This window comes from Pristis pectinata, chromosome 2 (assembly GCF_009764475.1).
Source record: "Pristis pectinata isolate sPriPec2 chromosome 2, sPriPec2.1.pri, whole genome shotgun sequence".
NCBI lineage: Eukaryota > Metazoa > Chordata > Chondrichthyes > Rhinopristiformes > Pristidae > Pristis > Pristis pectinata.
Window position 1 is genome coordinate 4,382,209 of NC_067406.1, and position 14,776 is coordinate 4,396,984.

The 14,776-nt window shown below is 45.9% G+C and overlaps 1 protein-coding gene across 3 annotated transcripts in view; it reads right to left on the bottom strand.

Annotated features, from left to right (window-relative positions):
- exoc6b (exocyst complex component 6B) overlaps window positions 1-14,776 on the bottom strand; it is a 742,224-nt gene that overhangs the window by 10,164 nt on the left and 717,284 nt on the right. For all 3 annotated transcript variants that reach the window (XM_052038528.1, XM_052038519.1, XM_052038535.1), the window contains one exon: window positions 2,181-2,293. In XM_052038528.1, the coding sequence (XP_051894488.1) occupies window positions 2,181-2,293 (113 nt within the window). The remainder of the gene's footprint in view (window positions 1-2,180; window positions 2,294-14,776) is intronic.

Sequence of the window (14,776 nt, forward strand, 5' to 3'; positions counted from 1 at the left end):
TAGTGTTACGTTAACCGCTACACTACCGTGGGGTGGGAGGGGAGAAGGGGATATTGGCGAGATTTATCCAACATAAGTCGGGGTTCAAGAGCCGCGAGGTAATATTGCAACTCTCTAGAACTCTGGTTAGACCACACTTGGAGTATTGTGTTTAGTTCTGGTCGCTTCATTATAGGAAGGATGTGGAAGCTTTAGAGAGGGTGCAGAGGAGATTTACCAGGATGCTGCCTGGGTTGGAGAGCATGTCTTATGAGGAGAGGTTGAGTGAGCTGGGGCTTTTCTCTTTGGAGCAAAGGAGGATGAGAGGTGACTTGATCGAGGTGTACAAGATGATAAGAGGCATAGATCGAGTGGAGAGTCAGAGACTTTTTCCCAGGGCAACAACTGCTAATACGAGGGGCCATAATTTTAAGGTGATTGGAGGAATATATAGGGGGGATGTCAGGTGTCAGTTTTTTAAACAGGGAGTGGTGGCTGCATGGAACGCACTGCCGGCAGAGGTTGTGGGGGCAGATATATTAGCGACATTTCAGAGACTCTTAGACACATGAATGATAGAGAAATGGAGGGCTATGTGGGAGGGAAGGGTTAGATAGATCTTAAAGCAGGATAAAATGTCGGTGGGCCGAAGGGCCTGCACTGCGCTGTAGAGTTCTATAAGTTCAACACTTTCAGCTGAAGGCTCACATTTCAATTAAATATTTACATCTGTGTTCTCAACTCCATTTGGTTTCAAATCTCCTTATCCCTGCCTGCAATCTCCTCCAGCCCTGCAACACTCTGAGACCTCTGTGGTCCAACTCTGGCCTCTTCTACATGTTCGATTTAATCGCTCCACCTCTGCCGGCCATGACTGCCATGGACTGGTCTCGGATGGTGTCTTTTTTTTGGAACCAATGTCATGCTTTTGCAGAATCTTTCATTTTTCTCTTCACTGTCTTGTACAATTTATGTAGAATTCATGTTCCGTGTGTTGTCTGTACCTTCTGTGATGCTGCTGCGAGTAAGTTTTTCATTGTACCTGTACCTCACCGTACTTGTGCACAACGACTTGAGCTGCCCAGGCTGTAAGCTCTGAATCCTCTCCCTCAACCTCTCTATTTATGCCCCCTCCTTTAAAACATGACTTGAGGTCGAGCTCTTTGATGACTTCTGTTGTTGCAGCCAGATTATTATCCATATATTCCCGTTTACCAGACTGAGCTGTAAGTTGTTCCTCTGGTTCGAACTGCACCACTTTTGCCATCCATTGACTGTGTTGAATCCTGCTCTGTTGTCATGGAGTTATACAGCACAGAAACAGGCCCTTCGGCCCAACTCGTCCATGCCGACCAAGTTATCAACTTGAGCTGGTCCCATTTGCCTGCATTTTACCCATATCCCTCTAAACCTTTCCTATCCATGAACCTGTCCAACTGTCTTTTAAACTTTGTAATTATACCTGCCTCTACCACTTCCTCTGGCAGCTCATTCCATGTACCCTCTATCCTCTTGTGTGAAAAAGTCGCCCCTCAGATCCCTTTTAAATCTTTCCCCCCTCACCTTAGCCCTGTGTCATCCAGTTTTAGACTCCCCTACCCTGTGACCATTCACTTTTATCTATGCCCCTCATGATTTTATAAACCTCTATAAAGTCGCCCCTCAGCCTCCGCACCGTAGTGTAGCGGTTAGCGTAACGCTATTGCAGTGCCAGTGATCTAGGTTCAATTCCGGCCACTGTCTGTAAGGAGTTTGTACGTTCTCCCTGTGTCTGCATGGGATTCCTCCGGGTGCTCCGGTTACCTCCCACATTCCAAAGACGTGAGGGTCAGGAAGTTGTGGGCATGCTATGTTGGCGCCGGAAGCGTGGCGACACTTGCGGGCTGCCCCCAGAACACTCTATGCAAAAGGTGCATTTCACTGTGTGTTTCGATATACATGTGACTAATAAAGATATCTTATCTCTTATCCTATGCTCCAGGGAAAACAGTCCCAGATTATCCAGTCTCTAATGCTAGCTCATGCAATTCCCGTTGGCTTGTGGTCAGAGATGAGTGTCCAAACACTATAACTCTTACTCCAGTGTTTCACACAATGCTCTAACGCCAACCATAGAACCATGGAACAATACAGCACAATACAGGCCCTTCGGCCAACCACAGGGATAAGCTCCTGAACCCCAAACCCAGTGACACACTTACTTCTCCAACAGAGTGAGGGCCGTGGTTGGGTTCACTCGCAGGTACTTGCAGCCGGGCTGCCCATAATCGGCCAGGTACGTTGACCAGTCCCACTGGATGAAGAGATCCAGAAGCTGTGGGAGCAAAATGTGGCAGAGGGTTACAATGAAGGCAGAGCGTTTGGTGATCACACACAGTGTTGCAACTATTGTTGGTAGAATCTCAGACGGCGATAAGGAGGTGTAGAGGAGTGAGATAGGTCGGCTGGTTGAGTGGTGTCATGACAACAACCTCACACTCAACGCCAGCAAGATCAAGGAACTGATTGTGGACTTTAGGCAGGGGAAGTTGGGAGAACACACACCAGTCCTCATTGAGGGGTCAGCGGTGGAAAAGGTGAGCAGCTTCAAGTTCCTGGGCGTCAACATCTCGGAGGATCTATCCTGGGCCCAACACATTGATGCAATCATGAAGAAGGCATGCCAGCGGCTCTACTTTGTTAGTAGATTGAGGAGACTCAGTATGTCACCAAAGACTCTTACAAATTTCTACAGATGTACAGTGGGGAGCATTCTGACTGGTTGCATCACCGCCTGGTATGCAGGCTCCAATGCACAGGATCGCAAGAGGCTGCAGAGGGTTGTAGACTCAGCCAGCTCCATCACGGGCACAACCCTCCCCACCATCGAGGACATCTGTAGGAGGCGGTGCCTCAAGAAGGTGGTATCCATCATTAAGGACGCTCACCATCCGGGACATGCCTCCTTCTCATTACTACCATCAGGGAGGAGGTACAGGAGCCTGAAGACCCTTGCTCAATGATTCAAGAACAGCTTCTTCCCCCAACCATCGAATTTCTGAAATGTTCATGAACCCATGAACACTACTTTGCTATTTCTTTACTTTTCTTGCACCATATATTTATTTTGTAATTTATAGCAATTTTCTGTCTTTGCACTGTACTGTTGCCACAAAACAACACATTTAACATCATATATCAGTGATGATAAACCTGGTTCTGATTCTACAACAACTACAGGTTCAGGAATGAATTAAAGGGATAATGCAAATGCTACCGTCCTTTCTCTCCTCCGTGCCAAAGAAAATTCCTCTGGGAAAGAAAGCAGGGAGGCTTACAGATTATCTTTCAAAGCCGTAAATATGAACAAAGTCTGGTTTTAAAACTGATCCAAATGAGTTGTAAAAACAGTTTACACAGAATTTAAAAGGACCACAACAGGTTGACTGAATAGTACCAAAGAAAAGCAAGGTAACATGCCTCAATGACTACCGACCAGTGGCTCTGACATCCACCATCATGAAGTGCTTTGAGAGGTTGGTCATGCCACACATCAACTCCAGCCTCCCAGACAACCTGGACCCATTGCAATTCGCCTATCGGCGAAACAGGTCTACAGCGGATGCCATCTCCCTGGCCCTACACTCAGCTCTGGAGCATCTGGACAGTAAAGACACATATGTTAGACTACTGTTTATTGACTACAGCTCTGCCTCCAATACAATAATTCCAAGCAAGCGTCACCAAACTCCGAGACCTAGGACTCAACACCTCCCTCTGTAAATGGATCCTTGACTTTCTAATAAAAAGACCGCAATCAGTGAGGATAGGCAGCAATACTTCCGGCACGATTATTCTCAACTTTGGTGTCCCACAAGGCTGCGTCCTCAGCCCTCTACTCTACTCCCTATACACTCACGACTGTGTGGCCAGATTCTGCATCTACAAGTTTGCAGATGATACCACCGTTGTAGGCCATATCTCAAACAGCGATGAGTCAGAGTACAGCAAGGAGATAGAGAGCTTAGTGGAATGGTGTCATATCAACAACCTTTCCCTCAATGTCAACAAAACAAAAGAGCTGGTCATTGACTTCAGGAAAGGAGGCGGTGTACATGCACCTGCCTACATCAATGGTGCTGAGGTCGAGAGGGTTGAGAGCTTCAAGTTCCTGGGTGTGAACATCATCAACAGCCTGTCCTGGTCAAATCATGTAGACGCCACGGCCAAGAAAGCTCACCAGCGCCTCTACTTCCTCAGGAGACTAAAGAAATTTGGTTTGTCCCCTTTGACTCTCACCAACTTTTACCGATGCACCATAGAAAGCATCCTATCTGGACGTATCATGGCTTGGTATGGCAACTGCTCTGCCCAGGACCGCAAGAAGCTGCAGAGAGTTGTGGACACAGCCCAGTGCATCACTGACACCAGCCTCCCCTCCTTGGACTCTTGCCTTTACCTCTCATTGTCTTGGTGTAGCAGCCAGCATAATCAAAGACCCCACCCACCTGGGACACTCTCCCTTCTCTCCTCTTCCATCGGGTAGAAGATACATGTGCCTGAGGGCATGTACCACCAGACTTAAGGACAGCTTCTACCCCACTCTGATAAGACTATTGAACAGTTCCCTTATACAATGAGATGGACTCTGACCTCATGATCTACCTTGTTGTGATCTTGCACCTTACTGCACTGCACTTTCTCTGTAGCTGTGACACTTTATTCTGTACTGTTACTGTTTTTACCCGTACTACATTAATGCACTCTGTACTAACTCAATGTAACTGCACTGTGTAATGAATTGACCTGTACAATTGGTTTGTAAGACAAGTTTTTCACTGTACCTCGGTACAAGTGACAATAATAAACCAATACCAATATCAATAGTGTTTACGTTGCCCAAAAACTTTGTCCTACCATTCATCTCAATCCAACAAGGTAGTCTGCTGTTCCTTTCAAGGGTATTGAGTTAGATCATGTGTCTCAACCACTTGGTCATCCCATTATAGGAAAGATGTGGAGGCTTTGCTGCCTGGATTAGCGGGTATGAGCTATAAGGAGAGGTTGGACAAATTGAGTTGTTTCCTCTAGAGCGTCGGAGGCTGAGGGGAGACTTTATAGAAGCTTATAAAATTCAGAGAGGCATCGATAGGTTAGACAGTCAGAATTTTTTTCCCAGGAAAGAAATGTCAAATACTAGAGGACATGCATTTGTGAGAAGGGGTAAGTTTAAAAGAGATGTGTGGGGCAAGTTTTTTACACAGAGAGTGGCGGGTGCGTGGAATGGGCTGTCAGGGGTGGTGGTGGAGGCAGATACAATAGCGCTGTTGAAGAGCTTTTGGATAGACACATGAATATGCAGGAAATGGAGGGATATGGATCATGTGCTGGCAGAGAGGAGAGGAGAGAATATCGTGGGCTGAAGGGCCTGTTCCTGTGCTGTACTATTCTATGTTCTATGTTCACCTCTAGGAAGGAGTGAATTCTCATCGCTGATCTGTGTGTCATTCTGGAATCCATAATCTTGCAAAACTTAATTAGAAATAAGGCTTGTGTCACAGTGCAGAATTTGTGAGTTACAAAGTCTCTGTGAAATACCAACCACATTTACTCCTGGATTAAAATGCCTTTAGCATTAGCGGCAAGCTGTTATCTCAAGGAACTCAGCAGACGAGATAAGCATGGGAGATCAGTGCACCAGCCATCAGTGCATCCAATTCCCAGAATCTGAGTGATTCCTCCTCAGAGCACCTGTACCTGGTAGTGGGAACCCAACCTCCGTGAACCACTTATTGGCACATTCCAAGTGAAAATTTATCTATTCATTATTAAGATAAGATATCTTTATTAGTCACATGTACATTGAAACACGCAGTGAGATGCATTTTTTGTGTAGAGTGTTCTGGGGCAGCCCGCAAGTGTCGCCACACTTCCGGTGCCAACATAGCATGCCCACAACTTCCTACCCGTACATCTTTGGAATGTGGGAGGAAACCGGAGCACCCAGAGGAAACCCACACAGACACGGGGAGAATGTACAAACTCCTTACAGACAGTAGCCGGAATTGAACTCGGGTCACTGGCACTGTAATAGCATTACGCTAACCGCTACACTACCCTGCCTGCCTAAAAATGTATTACTAAAAATTAGTTTCATTGGCTTTTCAAAAGAAATCCATTTCTTTTCTCAGATCAAAATCCAGGTAGTTTCATAACTGTTGCAGTTCCAAGACGACAGCAGCCACTTGAATTAACCTCTGATAATTGTGGTGGTCTCCCATGTGCTCTTTTCAGACTCATTGTCTATCTCATTCAGACTCCAGCATCTGCAGTCTCTTGTGTCTCTGGTAAATACTGAAACTTAGTGTCGAGAGCAACTTGTGGGAAGCCTTATGCATAAACCTATCATAAGGATGGGGCCAAGTGGTTGAAACAGGTGCAGTATCATTTAAGAAGCACTTGGATAGGTACATGGAGATGCTGGCCTTGGAGGAACGCAAGAAATTGGGACTAGTTGGGTGAGCACCATGGTTGGCAATGGACTAGTTGGGCCAAAGGACCTGTATGTGCTGTATTGCTCTATGACTCCAAGACAAGCCCTGCCCTTGGACTAGTGAGATTCTGCCCATAGTTTTTTTTAAAGGTCATATGTCCTTGTTCAATACTCTATTAGAGCAGCCACACTACTCTCTGTTGGTGTTCCCAAGTTCCTGAAATGAAACAGTATACTTCATCCAGGCAGGTTAATCATCAAGGACAGAATTCCCTCGGTGTTATCAGTAAAACCATCACAAGCTCTGAATTTCCTCTGGCCATTTTACCAACAAATGCATAAAAAAAGTTAGAGATAACTTGCAAAGAAGTATACTGAGGTCAAACAGCAAAGGACAATAATTTTTCCAGTATGCTAAAAAGAAGTTGGCCACGTGTGGATTTCCAATTTTCCAGTGATGAATGCAATAAAGAACACTACACGATAGATGGCTAACACAGCTCAAACACCATCTATAAATTCGCTGATGACACGACTGTTGTTGGTAGAATCTCAGATGACGGCGAGGAGGTGTACAGGGGTGAGACAGATCGGCTGGTTAAGTGGTGTCGCAACAACAATCTCACACTCAATGTCAGCAAGACCAAGGAACTGATTGTGGATGTCAGGAAGGGAAAGTCGGGAGAACACACACCAGTCCTCATTGAGGGGTCAGCGGTGGAAAGGGTGAGCAGCTTCAAGTTCCTGGGCATCAACATCTCAGGCACAGTCCTCCCCACTATCTTCAAGAGGCGGTCCCTCAAGAAGGCGGCATCCACCACTAAGGACACTCACCATCTGGGACATGCCTTCTTCTCGTTACTACTTTCGGGAGGAGGTACAGGAGCCTGAAGACCCACTCTCAACATTTCAGGAACAGCTTCTTCCCTCCTACTATCAGACTTCTGAACGGTCCTTGAGCCCATGAACACTACCTCATTATTCCTTTTCTTTTGCACTATTTATTTATAAAAAAGAAATTTTATGTACTTGCACTATACTGCTGCCACAAAACAATGAACTTTACAATGCATAAGTCACTGATAATAAACCTGATTCTGATTCACTACTCTGACTGAAGCAACTCAGAAGATGATGAACTTTCCATCCCATTGGATTGGAAGTGTTGCTTCAGAATCCAAAGGTAATGAGTTCAAACCCCACTGAAGGGCTTGGCTGCACAATTCAGGGTGAGAAGCTGTTGTGGTACTGAGAGAGTGCTCCTGCACAAGTAGGTGAAGGTGAAAAGTTGAAGTTAAATAGATTCCTTCCCCAACTAATACCACCAAAACCAGACCGACTAGTCATGCACCTTGCTGCTTATGGTAGAATGTTGCCGTGCACAGCATACCTGTCATCTCAAGCTGACACAACAATGGTGACTTCACTGCAACATTATGTGGAATTTATAGCAGGGTAACAAGCACATTCCATCCAACATTACATATGATGAGCGTCTGTTGGGTCTTGGACTGTACTCACTGGAGTACAGAAGAATGAGAGGGGACCTCATAGAAACATTTCGAATGTTGAAAGGACTGGACAGAGTAGGTGTGGCTAAGCTGTTTCCCTTAGTGGGTGAGTCCAGGACTAGAGGGCACAGTCTTAGAAGTAGAGGGTACCCGTTTAGAACAGAAATGAGGAGAAATTTCTTTAGCCAGAGGATCGTGGATTTATGGAATTTGTTGCCACATACAGCTGTGGAGTCCCAATCATTGGGGGTCTTTAAGGAGGAGAGTGATAGGTATCTAATTAGTCAAGGTATCAAGGTATATGGGGATAAGGCCGGAAATTGGGGCTAGATAGGAATAGTTTTAGTTTAGCTCATGGAGCAGACTCGATGGGCCGAATGGCCTACTTCTGCTCCTTTGTCTTGTGATCTTGTGAACCTCCACAACAGCAGCAGAGTTCCAGTCCCGTGTGTTTACCGTGTTCCTGTACCTTTTGACTGCCTTTTCCCACAACTGATGTTGCCTATTTATTCGCCATTACAGCGCCAGCGTCCCGGGTTCAATTCCCGCCACTTTCCGTAAGGAGTTTGTACGTTCTCCCAGTGTCTGCGTGGGTTTCCTCCGGGTGCTCCGGTTTCCTCCCACATTCCAAAGACGTATGGGTTAGGAAGGTGTGGGCATGCTATGTTGGTTCCGGAAGCGTGGCGACACTTGCGGGCTGCCCCCAGAACATTCTACGCAAAAGATGCATTTCACTGTGTGTTTCGATGTACATGTGACTAATAAAGATATCTTATCTTGTCTTATTTATGCATCCTCCACCAGGATCACCGGCTCTGGTTTACGTTCCACTCTCCCGGCCTTGATTAGTTACACACCCCTCATCTGAAGTATCACTTGGATGTGAAGGAGATCGGAGGACTCTCCGGCTGTGGGAATACCCATCATTTTACAGCTGCGCCAGAATAAAATAACTTTGTACCACACAATGACTGCCTTCAAAAATACTCTGAAACCTCAAAGTCCCTCCACCATCCACGAGGCACAAGCCAGGACTCGCCTGGATGAGTACAGCTCCAAGAATATGCAGGAGGCTGCACATCATCCAGGACACGGCAGTCTGCCTGACCAACACCCTAACAAAAACCCAGTATGTTCATTCATTGAGCCTCTTTGCTGATTAAATGCAGCCATTGGAGAAACATGGAAAATAATGACCCAAGAGGCCATTCAGCCCATCATGTCTTGCCATGCATAAAATCATCTTAATCCCACCCTCCAGTTTGAGGTGTGCAGCCTGTGATGGTGAGGGTTTAAATGTGGTGTGGCCTTCTGCATCCACCATTTTTGTAGGCAGCGAGTTCCAGGCGCCCAACACTTACAGGGTGATTTATTTTTCCTTATCTCCCCTCTAATCGTTCTACCCGTCACTTTAAATCTCTGCCCCCTGGTTTTTGATATTCTTATTTACTCTTGGTCCCTTTTAATCTTACATTCCTCGGTTCAGTCTTGCCTCAGCCTTCTTCGTTCCAAAGAATGCAATGGTAACTTACTAAATCATTCCTCACAGACATAATTTTCTCGTCCCAGCAACATTCTCTAAATTTTCTCTGCACCCTAATGACACCTTTCCTCTGATGTGGTGACCAGAACTGTTTGCAGCACTTAAACTAATGTTGCATGCAGTTCTAGCATAACATCACAGAAAGCATCCTAGCCAGATGTGTCACGGCTTGGTGTGGCAGCTGCTCTGGAACTGGGTGCCTGGAATGCGCTGCCGGGGGTGTTGGTGAAGGCAGTGATAAAGGTGTTTTGGAGGCTTTTAGACAGGCACATGGATACACAGACAATGGAGGGACATGGACCATGTGCAGGCAGAAGGAATCACAGCTTGGTATGGCAACTGTTCTGTCTGAGTCCACCAGAAACTGCAGAGAGTTGTGGACACAGCTCAGCATATCACAGAAACCAGTCTCCCCTCCGTGGACTCTGTCTACACTGCCTCGGTAAAGCAGCCAACATAATCAAAGACCTCACCCACCCGGGACATTCTCTCTTCTCCCCCTTCTCATCGGGCAGAAGGTACGAAAGCCTGAAAGCACATACCACCGGGCTCAAGGACAGCTTTTATTCTGCTGTTATAAGACTATTGAACGGTTCCCTAGTACGATAAGATGGTCCCTAATACGATAAGATGGACTCTTGATGTCACAATTTACCTCATCATGGCCTTGCATCTTATTGTCTGCCTGCACTGCACTTTCTCTGTAACTGTATTGGTATTGGTATTGCTATTGGTACTGTAACACTTTATTCTGCATCCTGTTATTGCTTTTCCCTTGTACTACCTCAATGCACTGTTGTGATGAAATGATCTGTATGGACGGCATGCAGAACAAAGTTTTTCACTGTATCTTGGTCCATGTGACAATAATAAACCGATTTACCAATATTCCTGTTTTTATTTTCTGTGTCTCAACTAATAAAGGGAAGCAGCCCATGTGCTATGTTAACCTCCTGACCGATATGTCTTGCTAACTTGGGATCTGTGCACAAACTCTCCAAGGTCACCTCTGTTCCTCCACATCACTCAATATCCTCCTTTTTATCGTATATTTCCTCACCTTTGTCCCCTGCCTGGTGCAACGTTAGCATGTTGTCCTCTATGGCAGACCAAGCGCAGAGGTGGAGAGCTGGACACACTCGAGCTGGGGGCAGTGAGGTAGGGTGTGCACAGGCTCAGGGGAAGTGGTGTTACAGATTAGGTTGCAATTTGGTGAATGTCCCTTTAAGACATAGCACAGTAGTGTGTGTGTGTGTGTGTGTGTGTGTGAGGCGTTATTAAGACAACAACAGGAGATAACGACGTGCTGACATTTTGATTCAGTCAGAGGAGAGAGAGGAGAAAGAGAGACACTGCCTGCTGGTCACTGCATCGATGGATGAAAAACAGTAACTGTGTCTGTCACTACAATCCACGTATGGATTTTTGGAATAATCCGGTGGAGTCCACTTTGTCGTTAACCTGTAGAAGGAAACAGGTATTTGTGTGGATGGCCGCGTCTCGAATGCCTTTCGGGGTGGCAGATACTTCGGAACAAACCAGTGAGGCTCATCAGTGATTGAGGTGTGGTATGGGTTCCATCGTGGAACATTTGGATTTCGTAATTTCTCTCTATTCTCTCTCTACATCTTCTCTTCAGTCAACGGTAGTTTTGCAAAAGCCTTGGCTCGTGTTTCACCTTACGGCTTGCTGAACTGAACTTTGAGAACTATTCCTGGACTTGGAGTTTGGGAATTTGCTACACACACACTTCGAGTTTAGTTTTTGGGGTTAATGTTTAATATCTAACATTTTTACTTTCTTATTATCATAAGTAGTTATTAATAAAATAGTTTCTACCATTTATACATGACTCGGTGTGTTTCTTTTGTTGCTGGTATGTAACACTGGTCAGTCATTTAGGAATGAGATGAAGAACCTTCACGCAGAGACTTTAGTACAGCACAGGAACAGGCCCTTCGGCCCAAGATGTTGTGCTAAACTAATTAAGCAAATGACACTTAATCCTTTCCATCTGCACATGGTCCATATCCCTCCATTCTGTGCATATTCAGGAGCCTGTAAATTGTCACATGTACAGTGAAAAACTTTGTTTTGCATGCCATCCATACAGATCAATTCATTACATCGGTGCATTGAGGTAGTACAAGGGAAAACAATAACAGAATGCAGAATAAAGTGTTACAGTTACAGAGAAAGTGCAGTGAGAGAGAGAGATATCTTTATTAGTCACATGTACATCAAAACACACAGTGAAATGCATCTTTTGTGTAGAGTGTTCTGGGGGCAGCCTTCAAGTGTCGCCACGCTTCCAGCGCCAACATAGCACGCCCACAACTTCCTAACCTGTCCGTCTTTGGAATGTGGGAGGAAACCGGAGCACCTGGAGGAAACCCACGCAGACACGGGGAGAACGTACAAACTCCTTAGAGACAGTGGCCAGAATTGAACCCGGGTCGCTGGTGCTGTAAAGCGTTACGCTAACCGCTACACTACCGTGCAGACAATAAGGTGCAAGGGCCATGACGAGGTAGACTGTGAGGTCAAGAGTCCATCTTATCATACAAGAGGTCTGCTCAATAGTCTTAGAGCAGCGGGATAGAAGCCTGTCTAAGAACTTCAAACGTTTCTATCGTATCTGCCTCCACCACCACCCCTAGCAGCACCATTCAGGCACTCACCACTCTCTGTGTAAAAAACTTGCCCTGACTTTAAGTTGTTGAACCTCTCAACCCTAAGGCACTCAGTTGCTGAGTCATAGTTATACAGCACAGAGACAGGCCCTTCAGCCCAACTCATCCATGCTGACCAGGGTTCCGACCAAAGCTAATCCCATTTGCCCATGTTTGGCCCATATCCCTCTAAACCTTTCCTCTCCATGCACCTGTCCAAATTATCTGTTAGGTTCAAGTAGTTTCAAGTTTGATAAGATTTTCTGGATTTTGAGGAAACCAGCTTACAAAGACTGAATGGGTGCAAGACTGAGTCAAGGGACATGGCTGATTCCTGTTTACTTATCTTGGGTCCTTGTCCAAATTTCTCCATGTGCTCATGTGAATTTATTCCATTTCCCATGATAGGCAGACAGTCTGAGCACCAGGACACAGCTTCACCAGGCTACAGCTCGCTCTCTGTTGTCAAAAACCAGTTGCCAACTCACTTGGCCCAAAGGAACTTGCCTGAACTGGATTTGAACCCTGGTTTCAGAGATTAATGGGCAGTGTGCTGACTGACTGCACCACCCAGTCCCCCAGTCCATATCCCTTCTAATCACTGCCTCTCCCTTGAATCTGTCCCTTGCATGTAACAAACAGATTAGGTGTAAAGCACTTCCTTCCAGTTTAACAATACTGCTGGGTTTCTTTGTGTCTCTGAGCAGAGGTTTAGAGTTCATGAGCTAGAATGCCCGCACGTGCCTCATTGCATTACAGAGTTCAAACTGAGGTTACTGGCACAACGCCAGCATTACACCAAGTATGTGAAATATCCTTCAAAAAAAAAGCTGCACAGGTTGCAATTAATGCTCGACAATCTCTACCGGCAGCACAGTGAGTGTACGTTTGTAAATAGCGTGCGAATGAAACACCGATTATTAGGATGACTGGATTTTGATTGATGCTTGGAGGATGCCACACAGCACACACGTGCACACCAGTACACTGCAAACGCTAAGTGGTTCAGCGATAAAAAAAACAGCAACCAACACACACCGACTGGAAGAATGTGAGGCAATGCCTTGCGACCTGCTTCTCACAGTCAAGGATAGCACAATTAAAGAGTTCAGACTGAGGTTGTGTACCTTAGAAATTGGAAACAACACATTTTGTCCCCTCCCCTCACAACCTCACACGGAAACTGTCTTGGAAACTGTTTAGAAGGAAATGGTCAAAGTTAATCTTCATTACTGCAGCAGTTCCCACAATCTTTGATATTGTTTCCCACCCCCTCTCCCACCAGACAATGCGTTTTAATGGGATACAGTTAGGTAGGAGTTGACTATCAATAATATTGTTCACCATCCAAAATCCAGAAGCTTGGTCAAATGAAGCTGCAAGATTATTTGATTATTGGAAACATTCGAGTAAACATGAGATCAGTGCCTCGAGTGTGTGAAAATTCCCACAGGGGACGTGGTCTGAGGTCAGAAGCAATGTTACATCATTGCATGTCCCCGATGACTCTCATCAGTTTTTACAGATACACCACAGAAAGCATCCTATCTGGATGCATCACGGCTTGGTACGGCAACTGCTCTGCCCGGGACCGCAAGAAACTGCAGAAAGTTGTGGACACAGCTCAGCACATCACGGAAACCAGCCTCCCCTCCATGGACTCTCTCTACACTTCTCGCTGCCTTGGGAAAGCAGCCAACATAATCAAGAAGCCCTCCCACCCCGGACATTCTCTCTTCTCCCCTCTCCCATCGGGCAGAAGATAAGATATAAGGTAGATGAGATACTTATTTATTAGTCACATGTACATCGAAACACACAGTGAAATACGTCTTTTTGCATTACTGAGAATGTGCTGGGGGCAGCCCGCAAGTGTCGCCACGTTTCCGCCGCCAACATGGCATGCCCACAGCTCCCAACCTGTATGTCTTTGGAATGTGGGAGGAAACCGGAGCACCCAGAGGAAACCCACGCAGACACGGGGAGAACGTACAAACTCCTTACAGACAGTGGCCGGAATTGAACCCAGGTCGCTGGCGCTGTAATAACGTTACACTAACCGCTACACACATACCACCAGGCTCAAGGACAGCTTTTATCCTGCTGTTATAAGACTCTTGAAAGGTCCCCTACTATGATAAGATGGACTCTTGACCTCACAACCTATCTCATTATGGCCTTGCGCCTTATTGTCTGCCTGCAAAGCACTTTCTCTATAACTGTAACACTTTATTCTGCATTCTGATATTGTTTTCCCTTGTCCTACCTCAATGCACTGTTGTAATGAATTGATCTGTATGAACGGTATGCAAAACAAAGTTTCTCATTGTATCTTGGTACATGTGACAATAATAAACCAATTTACCAATTTCTACGCCCGCCCCCCCCCCCCCCCCCCCCCGGGCCCCTCAAACAGAAGATACAAAAGCTTGAAAACATGTACCACCAGGCTCAAGGACAGCTTCTATCTCATTGTTATAAGACTCTTGAACGGAGCTCTTATATGCTAAAAGATCTTCCAATGTACTTCATTGTGGCTCTTGCACCTTATTGTCTACCTGCACTGCACTGTACTGTAACATCATATTCTGTATTCTGT